The sequence below is a fragment of the Aulostomus chinensis genome, chromosome 2 (assembly GCF_037954235.1).
Source record: "Aulostomus chinensis isolate RoL2024-O1b breed Wild chromosome 2, RoL_Achi_v1.0, whole genome shotgun sequence".
NCBI classification, from domain to species: Eukaryota; Metazoa; Chordata; class Actinopteri; order Syngnathiformes; family Aulostomidae; genus Aulostomus; species Aulostomus chinensis.
The window spans coordinates 9267930-9294453 of record NC_141321.1 but is presented as its reverse complement, the minus strand read 5'-3'; the positions used below and the strand labels follow the sequence as shown (position 1 = coordinate 9294453).

Sequence of the window (26524 nt, the reverse complement as noted above, 5' to 3'; positions counted from 1 at the left end):
TCCTTTTTTCGTGGTGGAGGACACACTAAACAATGGGATGTCAGTTAATGAATCGTTTAAAGATCTTTATTTTATCGTTATTCACTGACGACAACTCCTTGAAATGACCTCCACAGTTAGAAAATAAGGTGTCATGGTGTGTGAGCATGGTTGCAGTCTGATTAACTCCACTGGTTAAGGTTAGGAAGACACTTTAGGTCAATTATATGAAACGCAGTGATAAAAGCAGGATTTGAACACACAGCTCCTGCTGCTGGACCCTGTGGTCAGTGGTACGAACCACCATGCCATCCTGCGGCCTGATGCAGACTTTCTTGCATTTTTAAACAACAGTAACTTCTGCCAACCACATGATGTCAAACTTGTGAGCCTAGATTATGTGCAAAAAAATAATCTTAATTGCCATTATGTTTCCATCCACTGAAACAAAGAGAAAGACTGGGTGTGCACAGAACTGTAGTGTCTTGAGGCATAAAACTCCATCATCCATCCATCCATCCATCCATCCATCCATCCATCCATTTTCTTCCATTTATTCCTGTTAAGAGTCATGGGGGCTGGAGCCTATCCCAGCAGCTACGGGTGAGACACAGGGTTCACCCTGGACAGGTCACTAGTCCATCACAGGACCAACACATAGAGACAGACAACCATTCACACTCACAGTCACACCTACGGTCAATTTAGAGTATCAATCAGCCTCATCCTCTCTTGATGTCTTTGGACTGTGGGAGGAAGCTGGAGTACCAGAGAGAACCCACACAGGAACAGGGAGAACATGGAGACTCCACACAGAAAGATCCCGTGCTGGAGCCGGGACTGGAACCCGGAACCTACTTGCTGTGAGGCGACAGCGCTAACTACTGCACCACCGTGCCGCCCGGCATAAAACTCAATAAGCATAAGTCTGCTTACGCACACCCGCACCAACAGACTGCACATGGTCACACAGGCATGGAAACAGTCACACGTGTACACACACTCCTACATCGAGTCAAGAGGCCAAGGCCGACAGTGAAGCTGCTGGGCTCCAGACGCATTTCAAAGGCACAGTCGACAATCATCAGGGGCTGCAGTTTTTACCAGCACCTGCCTCAGCGTATCGACCTGACCAGAGGCTATTGCAGCCGCTCTTTGTAGTGAGGCAACACAGGCTCCAGGATGAGTGAGCAGGACGTGGGGGAAGCAGAAATCTAGAGACTGAAATCACTCTCTAAACATGCATCTGACTGCAAGATGGGAGCGATATGTTTGGGATGTATTGAATCATTTTGTCAGAGGACGGAAAATCACACACTGTTGACTAGTTGTGTATTAAATGTGATCATCCTCTCACATGAAATCATTTAGTTAAATCGGAGCAAGCACTAATGCTTGAATTAATACGAGTGTATTTCAAGTGTCGGTCACATCTAGTTGACACATTTCCGACCAGGATAACGCACCAGTGTAATATATTTGTCAGTAAAGTCAGACTCAAGTCATAGTTCTAAACCGTGAAGCACCACAGATGCATTGCATTCCCCTTCCTTACACGATTGTTCCCTGATAAAAGCTCTTTATCACAACTCCTTTAAGACATGACACAGACAACCTTTACCGAGCTAAATGCTAATGTTCGCTAAAATGCAAATGTCAGCGTGCTAACATGCTCATCATGACAAGGATAACAGAATGACGTAGCAGTTAGTCCAAAAGTGCGGCTTTGTTGAGCATCCGGTTCTTAAAAACAGCATTTGCTATCATCATGCTCTGTGTCCATGATATTAGCACGTTATCAGAGCTGATACATAATGCCATTAACTTTGCAGGTATTTTTTCATAATTTAAAGGCCTGATTCTAATATTGACTTCATGATGGAGCTAAATGAAAGGTGATATTACACAACCCATGAATGGGTTTGCTAAATGTCAAAATCATCAACAGTTATGAGTCCTTTAAACGACAGCAAAAACCTTTCGAACTCATGAGCACAGAAGTCACACAACTGATTAGGATTCATCCTGAAGGCAACAAAGTCTTTCACTGTCTTGACAAAAGTCTTGAAACAAATTCAGGAGGTTTCATGTCACTGATCTGCAGGATTAGACCAAGCTGGGGAGAGAGGGTGGTGCCGGGAATCACCAAGAATAATACAAGCAGTAGGTGGGAGAGGGAGGAGTATGAATGGCTACTTCTCCGAGGCTGTGATGTCTGGATCCTGAGACAAACCGACAGGAAGACAGTGAGAGAGGGGGAGTGATAGAGCGGTACGATGGGAGAGCGGGCTACGAAGAGGAAGAGGGAGTGTTGTCCCTCCAGCTCTCAGTACCAGTAGGAGGAGAGAAGGGTGGGAAGAGTGAGTTTAAAGGGGAGGGGGGAGAAAAACACAAGAGAGGAGGTAGAGCAGACACAGGCCGTCTGCTTAGATTTGAAGGGAAAAGAAGGAAGTGAGGAGATCCTGGCGGCTGGTGTAGGAAGGAGGGTGGAGTTTTGCAACCTGAGAGGACCACAGCAGCACCGTGTCACTGTGAGGACGCCAGGATGGTAAGGTGACCTTTACATTTAGATGATTATGAGAACATCAGTGGGCTGTTCATAGTGTGTATCAGACATGAAAGGTGAATGTATACAGTATAAAACATTGGTATGGTAATAATATACCAAACTTGCAAATTTAAGAAGGTGGGATACTGGGATACCCTGGAGGGAATCATGCTTGAAACACAGCAGTCCTGTGATTCATGTTCACACACACAATGTAATTTCTTCTCTGAGATGCTGCAGTGTTTTTGTGTGTGTGGCCATGCATGCCGGGGTAAGGACATAAACACACACACGCACACACACAGACACTCCCTCTGTGTGATATGCCGGTGACCAATGAATGAGCATCCTTGTGGAGAGAGCTGAAAGCCGGCAAGTCTCCACTGTCCCTCTCCTCTAACCGTCCCTCAGGCCACTTTCTGCTGCTCCTCTGTTCTGCATTAATTCTGTAACAAGCTGCCATTATGCTGCTGGTTCACTTCAGACGTTGCTTCAGACCAGATGATCTCAGCTCAAAACATATTTACAGCTTCACATGACCAGTAAAATGATTTTCATGAGTCTGGTGATGTTAATATTGAAATGCGACATTTCTTGTACCAAATTTCCAGTCGTTCCTGTTTATTCATTCTATGTCAATCATGTAACAGAAATGAGCGCAGCGTTGGGACGAACGAGTGCGTAAGCTGCTTGGTCGGAGACGGAAGTGGCATGACAGTGTGAGGCTGTTTACATGCCTGCACGCATCAGTCCCACTAGTTTCCCTCCATGTAACTGGAACAATGCTGAATTGCCTGATGTCATCGGGTAAAGCTGCCACTGATCTGACCGCTCACCCTCTTCCTCCAGGCTGGAGTCGTACGGGCCATTAATGGTTTCACAGCTTCAGAAAACAACTCAAATTGAAACTCTATTCACAAATGAGAAGCTCCTGCTTGCTAATAGGACAAAGGACTTAAAGCTGTTGAAAAAAAAAATCAAGAGCTCCTTCAGTGCTTTCTTCTGGTGAAGTGAACAAATGTGAGAGCCACTTCTCTTTCGTGTGTAGTGGCTGTAAACAATGGCTGCTTTTTTTTCTCCTTCCTTTTTTCTGAGTAAGATCCATGTGAAGCGAAGGGGAGTGATGGCTGGTGGTAGAATCTGTTGTATTTATGTTTTCGCTCGTTGTGTTTGTGATCGTCCTATTCCTGACATGTACGTATTTGTCTGGTGGTGTCAGAACACCCTTGAAGAGTATCACACCAACGGACTTGGAAGAGTTGCCTCAGCAGAGTGTTATCATGCCTACGCAGACGGGACATACCACCCTGCCACTGTGGGTCGGGTAGATGTGATAGTAGACTCCACTGATTGTGAGCTCCATATACTTCAACAAATAAAGCAACTACAATTAAACCGCTTTTTTTTCAGAACAATTACAATATAACTCAGCTGTGTGTGATTAAAAGTGTCACTGGCTAAATGGCCAGCCACAAACCAACCACCGATTCTGAGTCAATCATGATACACCTCACAGTAAATGGAGTCAGTGTGTGCACCGTGTAGTGCATGAGACCACCGGCTACTACCAGTTAGCCCTCTGCTAACATGAACGTGGGTAAATAAGTGTCACTTCTCTAGACTTTCCGAATGTTATTAGACCAAATTTAAAATGAGTCACTTCACGTGGTAGTGTTACACTCAATATATTCATCCAGGTAACAGAAAAAACAGCAGGGGGATGGGGGGGTAGACTACGGGGAGTGTGTGACATGAGCCTGTGTCGTGTATGTAATAATGGGAGACTGCGGCTTCAAACTATACACTGTAAACTATTTAAAAATGAACAGCTGGAGAGCCAGAGGAGCTAGTAAATGAGTTTCATGAGCGTGGAGAACTTCGCATTTCACGAAGATAACCTGATTGTTAGGAAGAAAAATGGCAACAGACCACAAATATGCAGTTTTTCTACCTGTAAAGTGGTTATTATTTGTGTAGAGATTGCTTTATTATTATATGAAGTTGTTTTTTTTTTAAATAAACAATGAAACAGAATCAGTCTTACATTGTATTAACTGATTTTTTTTGTATTCCTCAGATGTCATGGCGTCCAACATACCGAAGTTCCAAGTTTCGAAACGTCTATGGAAAAGTAGCCAACCGGGAGCACTGTTACGATGGCATCCCCATCACCAAGAACGTCCATGACAACCACTTCTGTGCCGTCAACTCCAAGTTCCTGGCCGTGGTCACTGAGAGCGCCGGCGGCGGTTCCTTCATCGTCATACCTGTAGTCCAGGTAACTCACACTTTTGCTTTACTCAACATGGGTGGATGTTGAGGAAATGCCACCAATAAGCTGCAATGAACGGTTTTGAGTGTAGTTGCGGTGTCGGATAGTTTCGTGAATCAGCCCCCCAGGAAGTGTCGCTCGCATAACGGGACAAATGTTCCCTGAATTTTCCCTTCGACTTTTTTCATAACAGTGAATCGAAGTGAATTGTACACAGAAACGGAGCTTGGAAGCCCAGTTGTTACGTAATATCGATGTAAAGCACAGTAATGTTGAATGACTCGCTCAGCAGCAAGTATTGTCTCATCATGCGTCCCCTGAAATAGAAACACGTGTTTCATTTCTTGCAGACGTGCGCCCCCCCCCCCCAACACCAGTCTTTATAAGTGTTGAGGCCGTTTGTAATAAGCTGCGAGCTGCTATAAGCTGTGTTCTCTGGTTATGACACTCACAGCATCAGAGAGTAAAGTACCACTCGCCAGGCTCTGTGCTCAGGTCGGGGTTCATGGGTGCTAGAAGTCCTTGAAAAAGCTTGACTATTAATGTGCGTTCTTCAAAAGCTTGGATTTTGAGTAAAGTGAAACTGCATGAAACTGTAATTGCAAAACTCTCATCATCAAACTCTGGGTCTGTGACGCTTTTATACTTGTTTGTGGTTTGCTTTCAGCGTTCGACACCCACCTTTTAGGGAAGGTTTAGGTGTTTGTGGGTGACAGCAGGTCAGTGATAGACCACACACACCTGGTCCTGTGAGGGCTCAGATCTGACCTGAAGACTGATTTGAGATCAGTGCGTGTTAAGTGTTTCTTGCTACATTTATAGTGGAAAAGTTGTATTTAGGTCAGATCTCTGTTCAGGTGCTGAAATTTTAAAATGCACAGCTTAAAACTTTATGTCAAAAGTATACGATGATCATTCCTGTGTTTAATTATGTCTCACGTTACTGTAGCAATTATGTTTGATTTGATTTGATTGTTGCTGGCATTAATTCACTAATTTTTGAAAATTCATATGGAAAATTTATCAACATTTAACAAAATGTGCATCGCATACTTTCCAATGTCCGTCCCTAAGAGGGCTTTAACAGAGACGTAGGAATGGAACCTACTCTCAAACAGCTGATGAAAACTTTCTAGTACACTTGTAGACATGATCAGATTACCTTATGACTACTACACACACATACACACACACACACATACACACACACATACATACACACATACATACAGATACACATACACACATACATACATACGCACACAACATACATACACAAATATACAAACATACACACATACATACACATACACAAATATACATACATACACACATACATACATACACACATACACCCACATACATACAGATACACGTACATAAATACAAATACACACATAGATACATACACACACCGACATATATACACAAATATACATACATACACACATACATAAATACAAATACACACATAGATACATACACACACCAACATACATACACAAATATACATACATACAGATACACATACATAAATACAAATACACACATAGATACATACACACACCAACATACATACACAAATATACATACAGACACACATATACACATACATACACCTACATACAGATATACATACATAAATACAAATACACACATACGTATATACGCACACCAACATACATACACACATACATACACAAATATACATACATACATACATACATACACACAGACACACATACATACACCCACATACACATATGCACATTCAAGCACAGTTTGTTTGTATGTGTGTTTTCAGTTCAGTTGTCAGTCAATTCCATTTTTTAATTCCTTTCATGAAAAAGGAATTCAGACCCAAAGAGCTCCTCTGGTACAGTTCTTTATAGTTCCCAGCAATGACATTCCTGGTGGTACATCCCAGTATGCAACGGAGAGCTTTGACATTTGGAGATGTCATAGATTTTGTATTGTAAATGTACCTTGAATATGCTTAAAAAGTGGCTGAGTTTGACTGAAGGAAAGTGTGGGAGCCCTGCTGCTCTCTAAAGGCTGCTAGACAATCAGGTCTCATTGGCTGGTTTAGGAACTCATACAGTACTTTCCCAGCAGCACACTGAAATACATAGTACTGTGTACTGTACTGTGTTTTATCACAGAGAGAGGAATAATGTAAATAGCAAGCATGTACAGGAAAATGAATTGGTGTTTCTTTTTTGCTGTCCGAGTATAATTTGAGTTTTGTAAAATACAAAAACATTTGTGTATAAGTTGTCTATCCTCTCTCCACCTTTACGCTCAGCACATTCTCAACTATTCACGACTTTACAGGATAAAAAACAGCAGACTCACTGCTGAAATAATCGTATTGTCGATGTTTTCTTCCCTGCTGTGTAATGACATTATCAATTACCTGTGTAAACACTATAACTGGATTCATCTCCTTGTGAATCGAGGTACCTGAACATTTCCTGGCTTCTGCTCGGATGCTGACTTCAGTAATGGCACTTATTACTCAGCAGCTCAGAGGAGAAGAGCCTGGGTGGGACGATGCACCCGTCAACGAATCAGAATCTGTAGTTGCAGGCCGCAGAAATTGTCTTTGCTACTTTACTTCATGACATTAAAGCTCTGGCGGTTTCACTGATGATGTCAGACAAGAGCAGAGGGGGTATGTGGGGGTGTGCAGCTCTCACAGCGTGAAGCTACAGATGAGGAACGCAAAAGGCCACAATCGATGAGGAGGGGTTAATATTAGATAGGTAGTGATGTCACCTGTTACACTTTCACCACAATCCATAGCTGTCGAGAAGAAGCTGTTTATTGCAGGCAGCCCTCCACTTGTGAACGGCTCAACAAACGCGACAACTGTTTTCTGATATTTGGTGGTTTGGTGAGGTGGCAGCATGGCTGACACATTAGCACTGACTGCTAGCGAGACAGCCATATGGCCACCTCCAGACAACGGCGCTAACTAGAGGAAGGACGACCGCTGGCGCCACCTGGCACGCAAGCAGGACCACATATAATGACACATGAGGTCACACACACCTCTTCACCAGCTCAGACGCAGGAATGCGTGTAGTGGACTGTGTCTGGTGTGGTGTTATTTGGCCTAGAGTCATCTCCATGGACTGATTTGCTGTTAATGTACTTTAATGGCAGAAAGGGGGTTTCCAGCACGTTACACACAATACTCATATTCATAAACATGGATGCTACAGTATCTCATGCTAATTTCTGTCATGCTGTGTGTTCACTGGGAACAACCTGCTACTGTTTTGGTCAAACATACGTCAAACCCAGCAGCGGCAGCATTAACATGTGACGAACCACAGCCGCAGAATATCAACTAAACTCAAAAAAAAAAAAAAATCCTGCTGAGTCATGCTTGCTAGTAAGGAGGGGCTGCACTTATGAGAGACTATACCACTGATAACCTGCTCAGAAAAGATGTGTTGTCTTGGATTCAGCACGCTGCGATGTTCAGCTGCTGCACGGGTTTTTCATCTGGCACTTTTTTTGTATCAATCAGGCTGTATTTTGCACACAAAAGCGCCTTTTAAAGAGTAGTAACCCTGTAATTACTCATTAATAATGATTTATTGGCATTACAGATCCATTTGGTAGAAATCACAGTGTGCAGCCTCTGGCCATCCGCCCTTCTCTTTCAAGTCGTTTCCTGTTTCATTAATTATTTCTGATGTCCTTGTGGTACCTCACGAACCCTCGGAACCCTGGTGTTCCCCACAGACTCTATTTCTTTGTAGGTAATTAGTGCCATTTAAAAATGAGTCCCTTGGATCCAGTGTTATTAACGTTTTGAGGCCATGTTCAAACCTCCCAGTCATTTCCAAATGAGAATGAAATGAATGTGGTGTCAAAGTTACATTTCGTCGCCTCCTTAAAATAAACCCCCCCAAGTCATTTTTTTATTCAAGTTTTTCAGAAAACACAAAAAAACTGGAGACAAAACCTCATAAGGAGTTGATTTAAGCAAAAAAAAAAAAAAAAAGACAGGCAATTATTAAGGTGACCATTTGTTTTCAGGGAATTAATATCACATCCGACTTTCCACCACATTAACCCAAGAACACTAAGGTTAAAATTAGTAACACAATCACTAATGTTGGGCATATTTTACCTGATATGATATTCCTGATAAAAGATAGTTTTCATCAAAATATATTCAAGTGCACTGTATGCCAAATTGATACAATGTCACGTAAAATGTAAAAAAGGCACCATGGGCGACCATAGAAAATGACATGACAAGAACCGTGTGGGTGGGAATCACCCGACCTTGGCGGTCCAGGGTTAATCAGTGCATTTAGACATGTTTGCGGAGTAACTCCTGCGTCACTGTCTCCTCCCCTCCAGTATCGATGAACGTGATGTCTTCTCTTCGCTGGTGTCAGTTTCTGGCAGACATTTATTTCTCCTGGTTTTGGCTGATTTCCCTGATCTTATTAGTGAAGCCTTGAAAGACTGTAATTGCTGTAATACAGCGATTATAATATTTGTTTGTGTGTGTTTGCATGCTCTGTATTTAAGAAGACGATAACACTAAACTGTGTCTCGGACTCACTTCTTGTGCGGCAGTTGTGTTAGGTATTTCTAATATCTAACATTGTTGACCATGAATTTGATTTTTGGTGGCAATATATTGCTTTTACTTGTACCAGGAATCTTACAACAATTCGTCTGACTTTTGTCAAATAAAGTATGAAATTTTGAGTTGCCTTTTAGGAATGAAAGTTGAGACGCAGCCGGTTGTCATTCATTTCAAATACTGATGCTAAGTTAAAAGGTTGTTCATTAATGTAAATTATAGCTTGTTAGTCTCCAGGGTTGACAGAGGACAGTGCACGCGTGTGTGCGCGCGCACACACACACACACACACACACGCACACACACTGGCGTGCAACCTGACGATCCCGAATAAATCTCTGGTGACATAAAAAAGAGGTCAGTGGATTAAAGTGACATCAGACATTCATGACATCACCACATGAGGAGCGCTCCATCACCTGTTGTTGACAGTCAGCACCCCTCTGTGGACACTTGGGGTCACTGCAATAACAATCCTCAGCCTCAGACATCCATGAGCAGTATTTTTATATCCTGGTTTGTGCTGCTCTACAAGGATCAAGTTAACAGGGATTTAATTTTCTGATCGTTGCTATGATGTCATGGTCTTTTTGCTCACATACATGTTCACAAGTAATTAAAGCCAATAATACCAATAAAAATGGGATTTGATGTGATGCAGGTAATTATTGAGTCCAGCAAATAATGTCAGCTCATTTGGAGCAGCTCATCAAGTTGCCTTTGGTATGGTCTCTATGTAATTAGATACAGTGCAGTAAATGTAAGATGTTATTCTAATTCCTTCAATTCTTGTATTGTGCTGTGCTGTGTGTCTTTAAAAAGTAAAATCTCATCTAAAAACGGTGTTCGTCTGTCCGTGCGTTTCAGTCGGGCCGTCTGGACTCTCACTACCCAAAAGTGTGCGGTCACCAAGGCAACGTACTGGACATCAAGTGGAACCCATTCTTTGAAAACATCATAGCTTCCTGCTCTGAGGACACTTCGGTAAGTGAACACATCTTTCCTAATGTCTTAGAGAAGGCAAAAAAAATCCTGTAACCGAGAAACTATTTTGATGCTGATCACTATTGGAGATTCAGGCTCTCATGAAACTACAACCAACAACATGGTGTTAGAGTGACGGTGCATGAAGGAGTTGTAATGCCTGCTTACGTTGACAACCACTGGAACTTCTTTGTTGCCTTGTTGGTAACTCATTCGCTGGACACAAGCGTTTGATTTGACTCTGGCTGCCAGCTGCTCTGGTCCTTGTTCCTCCCTGCAGGTGACAGCTGTTACCAGAAGCACAACGTCCTCCTCTGTCCATCCGTCTCTCCCATTTTCATTCAGTCTCAGTAACGCCTTAAAACTGTCAACCAAGAATGAACTGATTCAATTTTGCTGGCAAGTAATTTTTGGCCCTAAAAAAAAGATTTCACACAAAGTCCAAGCATGTTTTTCTAATTTATTTTTTGAATAAAAAAATGTGAGATCACTATTATACAAGGAGCTAATGGAGGATGTGCGGGAGTCTCCTCAGGAAGACCTATCGGGTCTGTCCCTTTATGAAGAGACCTTTGGTGTTGTGAGGCCAGTTATTGATTGGAAGCCGTCCCCCTTTTCACCTCCCTCAGTAACAGCAAGGACATGCAACTCCCCCTTTCAGCCACTGGCAGGTTTTGTGACTGACGCTGCCTTCTGCAGACGAAATACTCCTCATCAAAATGATTCGCTGTAACTATGCATGACACAATATTTCTTTCCATTCCACCAGAAGACACTTAAAACCTTTAATTACGGTCTGCATTGAATCCAGTATATGATGACAACATGGATGTAAGCTGCAGCTGCAGCGGATAATATCAAGGCGATAATTCTAATTTTAGGTCCGTGGCCTGAAAATGACAAATATGAAGATATAAATCCACTCGCTGTTCCATAACATCAATGACATTACACACAATGTCTAATCCCAGTCATAACTAATCTAAATCTCATGTTACATGACCTGTATTAAAACCTCTGCTGGCCATTTTCTTGATATACGCACCTGTTGCGTTCCTCTACTGAGCCCAGCAGAGGCTCGGTAGCTTCTATGGTACTTTCAGTTGTTGGAGGATAATCTCCTCTGGGTGAACATGGAGCTTCCAGCCATAACTGTAATCCAGACTAATCCTAATGCTACGAGCTCCATTGATAGCTGGTGCTTGATCAGAGGGATCTTATCATACTGATTGCAGTTTGCTCACGTTAAGAATTTAGAGAAACACAGTCGGGTGTCCTGTTCTATAAAATACCTGCAGATATGTGGATGCTAAATGATGAGATTTGCATATTAACCCACATGTGAATGTGACAGGTGCGGGTATGGGAGATCCCAGAGGGCGGTCTGAGGCGCAACATGACGGAGGCGGTGCTGGAGCTGTACGGTCACAGCAGACGGGTGGGTCTGATCGAGTGGCACCCCACCACCAGCGGCATCCTCTTCAGCGCTGGCTACGACTACAAGGTACCACAGCAGCACCGAGATAAAAGCACGGCTCACATTGTAATATGCTGAATTAAAGGACGGACATGAACATTTGATTTTCACAACACGGACCAAAGAATGGAGAGACGTGCTCTTCATGCTGTTGCAGAACGATCACAACACTAAAAATAAACTTATTTTGTTATGTTGATCAGTTTTTCTTAGGTAAAACAACACTTTTGAGAATCTGTCATTGAGCACTTACATAAACACGAAACACTGTCCAGTCTCTGAAATGTGAAAATTGACTTACCCTCAAAAATATAAGAACTAATTCAATTTATTTTCTGTAGTGGATTTTCACGAGGTTATTTGGGAGCAAAAAAAGCCATTGAACTTAATTAGAAAAAAAATATTCCAACTCAACAGACGTGGTAATTATTTAAACTGAAAATAGAAATTAATAAATGATATTGATTGAGAGTCACGCACTCATTATTAATTAATAAAATAAATAAATAGTCTCAGTCCTAGTGTTCTCACTTTCCCTCAGCGTGCCTCTTTATTCAAATACAATACAACATAAGCAGAGTCCAGCCATTCACCATCCCCGCCCGAACCATCCTTCCTGTCTGCGTCAGATCCTGATCTGGAACCTGGAGATCGGAGAGCCTGTAAAAATGATCGACTGCCACAGTGACGTCATCCTCAGCATGTCCTTCAACACAGACGGCAGCTTGCTGGCCACCAGCTGTAAAGACAAGAAGCTACGTGTCATTGAGCCACGCTCCGGGAGAGTGCTTCAGGTCAGAGGGGGGCTGCTGCTGCTGCTGCTAGGGGGGTTGTCACGGGAGCGAGCACGCAGTCACCACAGTGGACCAGTTACTATACACGAGAGAATTAGAATTGTCTGATGTCACACATTGTTTCCGATATTCAGAATAATGCGTTGTCCTGTGTAGTCAAGACCTCTGTGCTGCGATGTTTTTCAGTTATTTTCTTCCATCCCCAATGAACTGGAAAGTCAGTCATTGCACATTTAAGCTTGTGGTGCTAAGTAATAGATTCTTGTTGCTAATTCCAGTTCTAGCAGGAAATGAACGCCCGTGGAGTGACGTTCTTAACGGTCACATCTCATCAAGTTCACGTTTAAATGATGCCTCTTTTCTGTAAAGATATATGTCTTTATAAAAATGTTTGCAGGTGACATATGTTAGAGCTCAAAATACTTTGTGATGTCACCCATGTACTGCATTTCTCCTACCTTTTGTATTTCTTTGTCCAGTCAGTCAGCATTGGTTGACAGAAATGCTTTGGTTCCAAGTGCAAAAAGTTTTCGCTCACTCTTAATTTCCAACTGAATTTCACCTGTAGGACATAATGTGCTGATTAACGTCAAACCCACCCCTGCTAGCCACTCTGAGAAACACTGGCTAACAGAGGTCCAGAAGTCCAACTAACAAGGCTTGACAACCAGTGGGGGAAAAAAAAGAAATAAAAGCTTCTTTATTTGCAAACTTAATTTTTGGATTCACATCAATACAATTTTAAATTGTAATGAAACACATTTTGAATGCCAGTGTTTAATTATTAACATTAGTGGTTAGAAGTCCATCAACATTTTGGATTAGCGAAACTATTCTGTCTCTTGGCGCAAGAGAGACACATAATGACGTTCATAAACCCTGCTGAACCCAGAGCAGGCGATGAGAGCCGGCCGTGGGGAGAGGACCGGGACATGTACACAGACACACTTTCACTCTGAAAGATCCACTCTGAAAGATTCAACCCAAATCACACTACAGTATGTGCCCTGTGCCAAGTAGAGTCACCTTGGGGATCCATCCCAGTCGGACGTGACGTGCAGCTCCTCAGTAATAACGTACATAATATACATTGCATATCCTTTTTTTACATGCGCCTTCTCAGCAGCAACCTGCAGCATTAAAGCCTCACTCTGTCTTTGTCTGCTGCTCCACCAGCAAGCCAGCTGTAAGAACCACCGTGTGAACCGGGTGGTTTTCCTGGGCAACATGAAGCGGCTGCTCACCACAGGGGTTTCCCGTTGGAACACACGGCAGATCGCTCTCTGGGATCAGGTCTGACAGCACATCCATCTGGCTCATCACGTGTGAGCTCCAGAGTGGGCAGAGCATGTGTGAGTGTTGAACTCCATGTGTTGCTCCTTCTAGGAGGATTTGTCTATGCCAATGGCGGAGGAGGACATAGACGGCCTCTCGGGACTCCTGTTTCCCTTCTATGATGCTGACACACACATGTTGTACCTGGCGGGGAAGGTCAGTGCTGCCAGTACACCTCATAAAATACTATATTGTTCACATCGTACTTGAAGCGCTACCCTTGAAGATTAAGACACTACTATTACTACGACCACTACTGCGCCAAGCCTGCATTGAAACAATGAGAAAATGATGGGAAGCAGAACACAAATACAGAACTTCAACTTGTCAATACACAAATATAGAAGTTCTTAAAAACTTATTGAGATATGGAAGTACCAACATAGAAAATAAATCACCTGTAGAGAATTTAGATGGGATGCAAATACACTGAATATAAGATGGATACGGTTCAGAGCCAGGAAGAAAATGACGCAATATAAAAGAATAAAATATGCACACAAATAAAACACAATATGACAATTGACGTTGGCCGAGAGGCGGGGTTCACCCTGGACGGGTCACCAGTCCGTCACAGGGCCATCAGGAGCAATTAGGAGTTCAGTATCTTGCTCAAGGATACTTGGACATGGTCACTGGGGGAAGTGGGGATCGAACCAGCGACCCTTCAGTTGCTAGACGGCCACTCGACCTCTGAGCCATGCTGTCCCATCGGATGTTAAATATTGAGAGAATTCAGGAACAGTAAATACTAACTTAGTTTCCCCTTCCTGGTATCTTGGCAGGGAGATGGCAACATCCGTTACTTTGAGATTACCACTGAGAAGCCGTTCATCCAGTATCTCATGGAGTTCAGGTCCCCAGCACCACAGAAAGGCCTTGGTAAGTCATCTGTTGATCGGTAAAATATTGTCTCCCCTCCCCCTTCCCCCCTGATCAGCAGCCTATATGGGACAAGGGGAGGGAGTCAGTGTGGGATGGGTTCTGCAAGACACTGCTGTATAAGAGCTGAAAGGATAAGAGAATAAAAGGGACCAGATAGACTGAAATTATACCTCGATGTAGTTGCACGTTGCAGTGACGCTGCTGATTTGATCATGTAGGTGACCCCAAGTCTTTGGAAATGCTTCCCCAACATATCCTCTGTTCTTGTGTGCAGGTGTGATGCCGAAGCACGGGCTGGATGTGGGGGCCTGCGAGGTGTTCCGCTTCTACAAGCTGGTCACCCTGAAGGGCTTGATTGAGCCTGTTTCAATGATTGTGCCTAGGAGGGTCAGTGAGAGTCAAACACTGGACTAACCTGAGTCTTCCTACTGTGTAATGTTACATACAAGAGCAGCTCAGGTTCTCATCAACCAAACACCACTTATTAGTTTGACTGAGAAACAAGGAAAGTGCTTCACTTCCTCAAACCTCAGATAAATTCCTGCATATCACCGGCAAACCCAATCAAGCTGTCAGAGAATATATTTGTGAAAGTGAGTGGTGTTTCTTGATTTACAGTCAGACACGTACCAGGAGGACATCTACCCCATGACAGCGGGAACTGAACCTGCGCTGTCCGCCAGTGAGTGGCTGAGTGGGATTGACCGAGGTAAACCTCCACACCCTACACCAGAGTGAAGCCACACTTCAGCAGCTGCCATATTAAACCATGTCAGGAAAATAAAGACAATAATCACTCGTCGGCTAGTTTTCATGCATTCATCTACATAAATAAGTGCCAGTAGGCTTATTGTGTTAAGATGACGTGGACATTAATTTAGCATAAAGAGGTTTGCGTTAAACACTGAGGTAATAAGACAATAAAACCTTCCATCACTGAATCTTGTTGTTCAGTCTTTTAATACGACACATTGGTTTGTAATGTCGTGAAAATGGCGCAAACTCCTCCTTTCTCCTGCAAAATTACAATATCATCCGCAAAAAAATGTCGCAGAAACAGCGGTGAACAAAATGTGGAGGTGTTCTTTTAAATGAAACAAAGTATTTCATCATCTGGATTCTTCATTCTATTCTAAAACCAATGATCTGCTGAAACGTATTTCAACCTCCACGAAAGTCCAAAATCCATGAAATTACTTAGTTCCTCCGAACATAATAAACCAACCGACATTTAGTTTAGTGGCCACCTAATTTATGTTGGCGCTCAGGAGTGTTTTTTGCTTGTCTTGGGCTGACAGACCCAGTCTTGATGTCCCTGAAGGACGGATACCACCGGCCAAACAAGTTAGTGTTCAAGGCACCGGTGAAGGAAAAGAAGAGTGTGGTTGTGAATGGCATCGACCTGCTGGAGAACGTACCACCCAGGACGGAGAACGAGGTACCAGAGCGCAGCACGACACACATCCAGAACCGTTTCTCTTACTCCAGCTGCTTCTACTCAGTTAAAACTAGTTTTAGTAAATATTTTCAAAGAGTTTTAATCAGTTGGATTATCACCACTAAGTTTTAACTACTGTGACAGCTCAAACGGATTCTGAGGAGGAGGCGAGTGGGGTTGATGAGGGTGATACAGCCCTGTTCTCAGACAGGTAAAGCATCAAGAAAAATATTTCTCCACAAATAGGCCAAAGAAGATGTGGGACAGATTAATCATAGCGCCAACCGGGAGCAGAGTTTTGGACGTGCTCCTCCTAGTGGGTCACCAAAATCCATTTCATATTTAGTCAGAATGAACTTGAGAACTTGGTGACTCGGTTACTGTGAGCATTCAGTAAATGGTTAAATGGTTGCTGTTGTGAGGCGGCAATTCTGATATTTCACCGTAGAACAGGAAGTGATAGCAGCTGGACTCAGCATGATCGGATCTTTACCACACCTCACATGTTTGAAGAGGGTCAAGCCTGAGGACACCTGCTAACTGACCTCAAGTCACAGTGCCTCCTATTGGTTACAGGAAGGTGCCCTGAAGAAACAAACATTGTCTGGTATACATAAATATGACCGTGCTTTCATCCCCTTATGTGCCTCAACATAATGTATATAGTGTGTTCTCTAGCGCCACCTGCTGGATGTATGAAGTGATATTTGCACCACAGTGCAGCGTTAGTCTGCTTTTTGATGCAAAACCCCAATCGAATCACCCCGTCTTACTCACCCTCAGGGTGGGGCTGAAGGCTCGCCCATCGCTGCGTGTTTCACATTAGGTTTGGTTCACCTTGGTGGAGCTCTGTGGTACTGACGTGTCTCCAGGGAAGATCATTTTATCTACCAACAGATTTTTGTTTTCATAAATGAGCTCTTGTTGTGAGGTGCTAGAATGCAAACTTATATGTAATGACCACAAATTAGTTCCTCTCTGTATTCCTTCAGCACATTTTCCACATAGGTCCCAGGATAATTGTTTCCTGCCTATTCCTGGATTTAATTTTGTGTGTCTTTATGTAGCTCCTGCGGATGTTCTTCCGGCAGCAGGATGAACTGCGGCGGCTGAAGGAGGAGTTGACCACCAAGGACGTGCGAATACGCCAATTGGAGCTTGAACTCAACAACCTGAAGAACGTTAGCCCCAACAACGTCTGACCTCGGACAAAGCTGCTTTGCTTTGCCTCCAATTCTGACCTCCAACAAGCTTCTGAGCCCTTCCCCATTTTTTTGATATATCTCACAATATCATAACCTCCTGCCCCACATAGCGCACACAATTCTATGATTACTGTTGGGTAACGTTTTAATTCCTGGAATATGTAAGAATGACACATGATGAGGGAATTCTTGGATTGCCACCTCAACATTAAATTGCTGATAGGGAAAGTTTGCGATCAAAACAATTTTGGTATTATTTATGTTATTATAAAAGTGTTATGATGAATAATTCTCAGTTAGACCTCCTAGATTCTTGTCTCAGTCTCAGCCACTATGCCTACCCTGTCACCCTTGTGGCAATGCCTCACAACCACATTCGTCCTCCAATACTGACCAAACCATCATCTTCAGCAGCGCTACCTTCTGTGTGTTTTGTACCGAGTCCAGATTGGAGGATAAAAAGACTATCACTGGCTCCTATTTTTCTTCCCCAAGGCCTTAAAATCCTGCTGCCGTTTGCAGTGAGCTGCAGCATCGTCTCAAAATGGCTGACATGTGAAGTAGTTGACAGACGAGAGGAGCTTTTGCAGACATGGATGATGCGCTTCCCTGAGCTGCTAAGCCTGTAACTTCTCTCCTCACCTTCAAATGTTGGCTATAAATTTAAACGCTGAGACGTAGCGACGCAAATGCAGTCTTTGTTTCCAAGGAGAACGAGCGGCTCACGCTCTGTAGGTGTTTTTATTCCCTGTTTAAACAGAGAAAGAGCAGCAGGGGAGACATGGATCAGATGGACTCGCTGGGCCCGCGTTCCAGAGTCTTAAGGGAAACTTTGTTGGCTGTTATTGGGTTTAGGGCTCATTTTTATGATGGGGTTATGTATATTTGCTTCTATTTATTTGTCATCTTTTTAACTAATAACATATATTCTTTTTTTTTTTTTTTGATGATGATGATGATGTGGCTGAGCAAGCAATGATTGTGATGCTTGGCTGTGCTGAAGGTTTCAGTTTGACTTGATGCAAGATTGTTGTGAAATTGGACCTAAAACGGTTTTGAATGAAACAACAACTTCAGACAAGGTATATACTGTATATATTCTTGCCTATTCCTAATAGCGACAAAAACTGTAGTATTTACCACTCTCTTACATTTAAACTAAGTATATCACTACTGCTAAGTCATGTTTCTCTGTAGATCTGTAATTTTGTTCTAGAGACTTGCAGGCTATCTGCCTCTACTCCTACTCCTCCACCGACACATCCATTGATGTACGCTAACTTGTTATTTAGATGCCTTCATGTTTGTTTTTTTCAATAATTCTGCATTATGAAGAGAAATGGTGAATTAATTGTCACATGTCAGTCAGCTGCAGTTACACTACAAACATTTTATGTGTTTTTTCATCGAGGCCCAACCATATTTTCTTAAAACTGATCAGCTCTTGGTGGATTAGGAAAGTGAAGAGTCTTAGGCAAGGATCGTGAAGAGCGAGAGTAAAATATGTGCCTTTAGTAAGTCGAAAGTAAGTGACTGAAGCCTCAGTCTGCACTGTGTCTCTCCAAAAAGTGCAATGACAGACTTCGAAGGTGAACTTTTCAGTGTAGAGTAGACATTTCAGGCTAAACACAGTCCTAATATGTGGTCAGTTTGTACAGATAACAACTGCTTAGCGGTTTATGACAGATTTATCTCACTAGCCACAGTAAAAAACAACAACAACATGAAACCCTTGACGGGGAATAACACAACAAACCAGATTTGCGTTTTTGTTGATGTATGTACATTCTAGATGGTAGGATTGTTGACCCTCCTGCATTCTGCTGTATACTTTACAGGAAATGGCAAACGTGCAAATCTTTAGCTGAGTTAACGGAACATAATGTCGTTGCCTTCTTGAAATAATCACCGACGTAATTTTTTTCTCAAGTTTTTCAGAAAACACAAAAAAAAACTGGGGACAAAACATCATAAGGAGTTGATTTAGGCAGCAAAAAAAAAAAAAAAAAAAAAATTAGCCAAAAAATAACTTTGACAATTATTTTGAGAAGGTGACAATGTGCGAGATTTGAGTATTTTTTATACATGCGTTCGCGCATGATTCTGAAGACAACCAATGAGTCCATTGCAGATTCTGCCATCAGAGAAACAAAAGAATCAAATTCTTCTTCCCTTTCTCTGCAGCTTGGATCTGTCAGGTGATGGCAGAATGCCTTTGTCCCCCAAAGTGCAGACTCCACCAGTCCTGAAGCCTCGTAGTGAGCTAGCATCGTTGAACGTCCGGTTCCCTCATCTCTTATCGTGGGATTTTTTTAAAATGGGTTTTAGGTTAAATGCCAGAAATAATGGCTGTGGTTAATGCTAGCTGAGCTTTTACGACATGCCTTTGTTTCTCCTGAATGAAATACATTAACAGTTACCAGGCTCACAAATTTCATAGCATTGACGTCTTGAAAACTAACAAGTGGATAAACAAGACTGCTGTTGCCAACATTAATTGTCAGGTTGAAAACAGAGAGAGTGTGAAGCTGGCTATGGCTACGGCTATGGTCATAGCTTAGCCTTGTACCTCTATTGTATTTACACTTCAGTAATCATAAAGTGGTGTTCACCCACAGAGATTATCTTGATGAACCAAATGCGGGAGTGTCATAACCTCTTGTGTGACACAAATGATCAAAATTCCATTGCAAAAGTCCCACTGGCTTTTGGTTGAGGGAACCCACAGCGCCGCTAGCTTCTTAGCTGGCCTTTAAAAAAGCCTGCAGACCTCTATTGGTGCACACGTGCTTCAGGCCTTGTGGTACGCAATGGTATTCAAGACAAGAGATGCTAGCCCTAGCTAGGAAAACATGATCATGTCAGGAACAATTAAAGGTCACATTGAAAGCAATAGCAGGTGAATGCGCAAGTGGCGTTTCAGTGGGACGCGTTGAGTCGAGCTCTTCAGGTAATTTCACCCTGAAAAACTCCAAAGCAAATGCTCTTGATTGGAGGAAGCAAGTTTGAGCTTCAAGCTGGTTTGGCTGTGCTGTAGCTCCAGAGGCAGACTACAGCCCTTACAGGACTGATCAGTTTTATATCTGCTGCAACAATAAACCCTAAATAAGAGGATCACGTGAGAACTTCCAACTGGATTTGTGTGTACACCTTCTGACTAGACCACGTTACTGCACAAGGACCACAAACCTCCAAACATATATAAAAGGGATTTATTGAAGTGAATGGGAAGGAAAAAAAGAAGAGAATTTGGCTGAGAACAGTGGATTTAACATAATAGTGAAAATCACTGAGGTAGGCCAATTTGACCGTTATGTATAATAGTGACAATAAAGTCAAAATAACTGACAGTTTTCCAGAGTTTACACTTCCAAACAATACAATGCACCTAATTGCAGTTGTAACCTCCACTTAGATCAAGAACTTCTCTACACTACCACCACAAATTCAAACATTTCCACCTGCGTGTCACAAAAAAGAATAATGGAAAAGTGAGAGTGAATTCTGATGTTATGGAAAGATTATGCATACAAAGTTATGTTCAAATTCAAGAAATTTCACACTGCGTATTTGAGATATAGCAGCATACATATTTAATATCTTATTACAATTCATAGTTTTCCCTCAGTTGTCTGTTCAATGTCTGCCGTCATCAAAGAGAATACAAAAAAATAGATTTGGTCATTATTTACAAGAACACGTAATTTCCGAACTATCAAAGCTGAAAGGTTTAAAGAGAGGAGGAGCAGCTTTGACAAGGGCAGACATTTCTTTTTTTTTCTTTTTTTTTTCTTTTTTTTTTGCTATGATTTAAAAATATGCCCTGGGAGGGTCACACTGACAGATTTTTCACACCAGGACAGCAGGGAGTATTGGCTTACCGGTGACACTACGAACACGGAACTTAAGATTTTAGAGGGGAAAATAAGTACAATGCAAAAATAAGTTTAAGACAAGAAAGGACACAGCCATACATGAAATCCAGTAGTTGACTTTAAAATGTATTAGACATGCACTTTTTTTTTGTGTTTTGTTTTTGTTTCATTTTGTTTGTTTTTTTCCTTTTGATAGTGGTGGGGTCTTAAAATACAGAAGTCATCAGAAACTGGTTTTACACAAACAAGTGAGAAAACAAACCAAAAAAAAGGAGAAAAAAAAAACAAAAATGTAAAAGGTTCATCTTTGCCATCATTTTATATTACAAAATTTGTGTCCACAAAGTACTTAAAAGTGGACCGTAAAGACTGGAACACGGTGGCATCAAAGGTACACAAATTGACCTAATTTCTCCGGACGAACCCCCTCCGACTGGCCCATAACAAAAAAACACTCCTACTGCAATATGAAACGGGGGAGGGGACGGGGGGGAGGGGATGGGGGTACATCAGGCTATCAGGAAGTGACTGGGAGGTACAAGTTAAAAACAGTTCACAAAAGGACGCTCAATCGTCATCGTCATCCTCCCCTTCTTCATCCAGTTCCCTTTTTCTCTTCTGACCTCGCTCCTCCTCTGCAGGGCAAGAATCACACGTAAGACCAAAAGATCGCTTGGTTGTTTTTTTTTTCCCCTTGCCGGGCTTCTTCTTTCAAATCGTTTCTCCAGATTCTGTTTACTCACCTTCCTCCTCCTCTTCATCAACCTCCCTGTCATTCAGATCTTCCTCTTCTTCCTCCTTCGTTAAAGAGGAGAAATAAAATCTTTAAAAAATTGGAAATTCATCTGTGAAAACTGACAAGTTCAAGTGCGTTAAGACTGAGGCTTGTGAGGCGGAAATGGTTTCCCTTCAAGATTCCTAAGCCTGATCTCGCCCATCGCTGATAGTAAGCCCTGGTCGGATTTCTGAGTGTTAAAATGATGTAATAAGGGTTAACCAAGTGTACGCTACAAACCCAGCAGAGATGATGTCATCACTGTTGTATGACCTGGCTCCGGTTAGTAAACCATGACCACAGCCAGAGGTTGTTGTTCTAACTTTGACCATCGCCCTCCAAACCAGAGCCTCCATTCCTGGACACGCTGGGATTTAATGGTTCCGGTGTACAATATGAACTGACTCTGTCCGACTAACGTGACACAACAAGACATTTTTGTTCACCGCTCCAAAACCGTAGTCGCCGGGGAGGTCACAGCACGACTTCCTGTTAGGTTCCAGTTTTAGAGCCGCGCAGAAGAGCTGGTTTCCTGTGCTTCAATGAAGAAATTAATAAACGTCATCATTCCAGGTTCCACACACTCTCACCTCTCCGCTGAGGTCCTCCTCCTCCTCTTCTTCGTTCTCCTCTTCATCCTCCTCTCCCTCTTCCTCCTCCTCATCTCCTGGCGCTGCATCGTCATCGTACTCCTCTTCATCGACATCTGGGTAAAGCCACTCGGTGTTAGCCAAACACGCTAACACCCGTGACGCTAGGAATGAACACAGTTTTACACGCAGAGCGCTTCGCCCCGTCTTACCGTCTTCATCTTCCTCATCATCATCGAATCCTTCTGCGTACACCTCCGCGTCGGAGTCGGGCGCCTCTTTGTCGTCTTTGTCGTAGCCGTCCAGGTACGTGAGCTGGGGTAGTAGCTTGAACACGTTGTCTCTGTACTCGTTCAGGTTTGTCACTTCACAGTTAAACAGATCTAGGCTTTTCAGGGTCCCCAATTCTTTCTGTTAAAAAGACAAGTTTCACGAATATGAGCGTTGCAACACAGCCGGCTGCCGCGTGGTACTTTTCCGCGTGTGACTGCAGTCTTTGCTTACCAACGGTTCTATTGTGCTGAGGTCTTTAATCTTGTTGCCGCTGAGGTTGAGATGTGTGAGGTTGGGGCACTTCTCTGCCAGCACTTCCAACCCACCTGAGATCCTGTTGTCGCTGAGTTCAAGCTGCGGGACATTGACCGGGACAAAACGATATCAGAAGATACACACGACGGCCCCAAATCAAAAATCTGTTCTGTTCATTTGATTTTTTAGTTTTAATAAAACAAAAACAGACCTTTTTGAGTTTCTTTAGCTTCGGCAAGTGAGCAACCGTCGTCAGCCCGACGTTGATTGTGCTTAGAAATTCCAGCTCCTCAAACTCGTCCGTTAGACCCTCGATCTTTCCTTCGTTCGAGCGACAGTTGTCTAGCACGAGTTCTTTGACCTGCAGGGCACAAAGAGAGCATCTGGTGAGTGGCAGCCAACCTCCACACCTGGAAACCTTGAACGTAGAGCACCAGAGGCACAGACTAGCTGTAGACGCGTTGACTCGTGGTGACATGACTAAAATCAGAGCCGCGGGACTTCTAGGGGAAAAAAACATCCAATAGTGACCATTCTGACTGATACTGCAGTTGTGCGACGACTTGTCCATTTTCCTATTATTTTTCTCATTCAAGTGATAAAGGTGGGATTTCTGTCAGGACATCAGTATCAAAGAAAAATCCTCGACGATCCCAGCTGCACTTGATTAACGTGTTTCCACAAATATTGCAGCTTCCTGGGATTTGAAAACTGCAGTGGGCTACTTTGCATTTTCAATTAATCATGCAGCCCTAATTAAAATGATATGAAAAACATATATATCAGTAAACACTCTCTCTGGGGGGGGGGGGGGTACTGCCATATTTCTACCTTGCACAACAACAAAGAATGTGTTTCTTCTGAGCTTGGAAAGATTCTAGAGCAGCAAGTCCAACTCAAACACAGACTCAGAGCTCACTGCCTCTCTACCTCTTTGTGTTTTCTTATTGGAGCCTCGAACAAAGTGTCACGTGATCATATTATGAAATCCTAGTTATGAGACATCCGACATATTTAAAGGAGTACTTTTTGAAACTCACAGTGAAGAAAACTACATAAACGTTGATTTCCTGAGCGTTTTTTTTATTGTTTTAGATTTGTTGTAATTAAGCCTGTAATTCTTTATTCTTTGATCACATCTGCGAGCACGATTCGGCCCCGCAGCTCTGATTCAGACTCGCCACGCTGGTGGGAGACACCAAGACACTGCTGCCTGACGAACCCTCGCGAAAACAATGAGCAGCGGTGGAAGGAGACAAAGACGTTCAAGAGCCGGATGGTGGCGACCGGACAGGGTTACGAGACTGGAGAGCGAGGCATGAGGTCACAGGTGCGCTGATAACGGACGTTCCTCCTGCGGCCTTGATGGTGACTCAGCCAATCAGCGTTGAGGACTCAACTGTAACAAACACTGTAACTGTACATCAATATTCCGCACGCGGCGGCTCTAGCTATCGCGATGCGCCGGCTCCTCGAACCAGCGCGTAAATACCACATCTGACTACCTTCTGCGGGGGAACACATGCGGTATTTAAGTGCGTTCCAGTGTAGCGGGAGACGCGCGTATGTGAGTGGAAGCGGCGCAGATGCACATTAGTCCAAACCAGTGGGAGCCAAACAGCCTACGAGTCGTGCACAGGGTCATTTGTGAGTAGGAGGGGCCGCTAAAGCCGATTAGATCGCTGCCAGGCAAACCTTTCATTGTTGCTTGCGCCAAACAGTTGCCGATCGGATTGATGGCGTGTATATGCGTCTATTTTTGAGAAGGTACGAGGAATCGTCCGTCGTTTGTGTCGAATAAAAGCGATGCTCGGCGCGTTTCGAATTGCCTTTGTTTCTGGGTAAAATGGCGGCTTGTCCTAGTTCTGGAAAACTAGACAACAACGCGGCGCGAGTATTTGTTTTTGTCGGAGCCGGGGAGCGCGAGTGGAACCCGACAGAAAGCCTCGAGTGGACAAATTAAATAACAGTTGTTAATGACGTGGGTGTCCTTGTGTCTCCGTGTTTTCGCCCAGGCTGGAGGCGAGTAACGGTCCGGGCTCGCGGCGCGTTCTGTCGGCCATCTGTGCGCACTGGCTCGGGCTGCAGGCTCCGGCGTGGATGCTCCACTGGCCGGGCTGCATCGAGGACGGACTCGGCGGAGTAGTTCGAGTGGCTGTAGGGACTGGTCGGGAAGCGGCTGTCCGAGGCTCCATGCATCATTGATAATTTCATTACTTTGAGTACCCGCATCCTTCACGCGCCGAGAACATGGCTTAAAAACGACGCGTTCGAATTCGGTTCGCAATCAAAGCGTGCAGATGGCCACCGAGCGGTGGGTAAATAACAATAACACGGGGGGGTTTAAACGGAACGGGGCGCGTTCGTAGATCAAAAGTTACAAATATGGCTCCTGGTCGCGCTTTGCCTTGTTTATACCGCTGTGCTGCATCCTCCGACCGCGAGTTTCCAGCCGCACAAAAGTTGAAGCCTCGTCCCCGCAGCGTCCGCCAGCCGTAAACACGTTCGCCGAGCAACCGACGTCTCCAACATCTTTTTGACTTGCAAGAAACTTTGTATCCCCACGCCAAGACACCACACCAAAGATTCTCCATTAGCTGAGAATGACACATGACCAGAGAGACGCGGACTTACATCTGACGGAGTGCGGTTCCGCAACTCTAGGTGAATTCTTTTCTTCATGTCCATCCTGGATCCGCGCAGCCTCGAGGAGAAAACACACTTTTAATAATTACCACAAATGCAACTAGCACCTCCAGAGCAGACTGCTGCTGTTCATTCAAACTTGATCCGCTCGGTGGGCGGGAGAACGTTCCAGGATTGTCGTCACCGCCGACCAATCAGAGACGCCAAATAAAGAGGGAACGGATTTACAGACACGCCAGCCAATCAGAGCGCCCCTATAAAACTGGGTGGGGTTTTGTTGTCGGGGGTTTGGTTGTTTGAAGTTTTCATGGAGAATGAAATATTTTACTCTGATACATGGATAGATGATGTGTTTTCCAATTAAACATAAATGCAACTCGAGCCCCTCTTGAAATATTGTCTATTCTAATACATCATACATACATTAAATACCTGGAAAACTCTCAACACAGCACACTAAAATATTTTTTTGGGGGGGGGGGTAAATATAAATGTAACTTATTCATAAAAAAGATTTATAAAAAAAAAACATTGGTGGAGCAGCAATTAAATAGATGTACTTTGTTACAATCAGTTTT

The 26524-nt window shown here is 43.4% G+C and overlaps 2 protein-coding genes across 7 annotated transcripts in view; one reads left to right on the top strand and one right to left on the bottom strand.

Annotated features, from left to right (window-relative positions):
- coro2ba (coronin, actin binding protein, 2Ba) overlaps positions 1-21603 on the top strand; it is a 40436-nt gene extending 18833 nt beyond the window's left edge. For 2 of the 5 annotated variants that reach the window (XM_086226478.1, XM_086226471.1), the window contains exons 2-12: positions 4605-4805; positions 10282-10398; positions 11753-11902; positions 12505-12669; positions 13846-13962; positions 14056-14160; positions 14790-14886; positions 15164-15276; positions 15508-15598; positions 16188-16327; positions 17395-21603. In XM_086226478.1, coding sequence (XP_086082604.1) covers positions 4605-4805; positions 10282-10398; positions 11753-11902; positions 12505-12669; positions 13846-13962; positions 14056-14160; positions 14790-14886; positions 15164-15276; positions 15508-15598; positions 16188-16327; positions 17395-17529 — 1431 coding nt within the window. In that variant the 3' untranslated portion in view covers positions 17530-21603. Of the gene's footprint in view, positions 1-2385; positions 2533-4604; positions 4806-10281; positions 10399-11752; positions 11903-12504; positions 12670-13845; positions 13963-14055; positions 14161-14789; positions 14887-15163; positions 15277-15507; positions 15599-16187; positions 16328-17394 lie in introns of those variants that run through there. The other 3 variants (XM_086226486.1, XM_086226462.1, XM_086226454.1) reach the window with 3 other exon arrangements.
- On the bottom strand, positions 20723-26122 carry anp32a (acidic (leucine-rich) nuclear phosphoprotein 32 family, member A). Of its 2 annotated transcripts, none has more exons than XM_086226508.1 (7): positions 25935-26122; positions 23512-23661; positions 23277-23399; positions 22985-23183; positions 22773-22888; positions 22151-22205; positions 20723-22042 (listed from the first exon to the last, which is right to left on the bottom strand). In XM_086226508.1, exons 1-7 carry the CDS (start codon positions 25986-25988, stop codon positions 21975-21977), a joined length of 765 nt encoding a protein of 254 aa, XP_086082634.1. In that variant the 5' UTR covers positions 25989-26122; the 3' UTR covers positions 20723-21974. The 2 variants fall into 2 exon arrangements, with proteins under 2 accessions (XP_086082634.1, XP_086082626.1); XM_086226500.1 differs by lacking the exon at positions 25935-26122 and adding an exon at positions 25719-25861.
- Between the last annotated feature and the right edge of the window lie 402 nt (positions 26123-26524).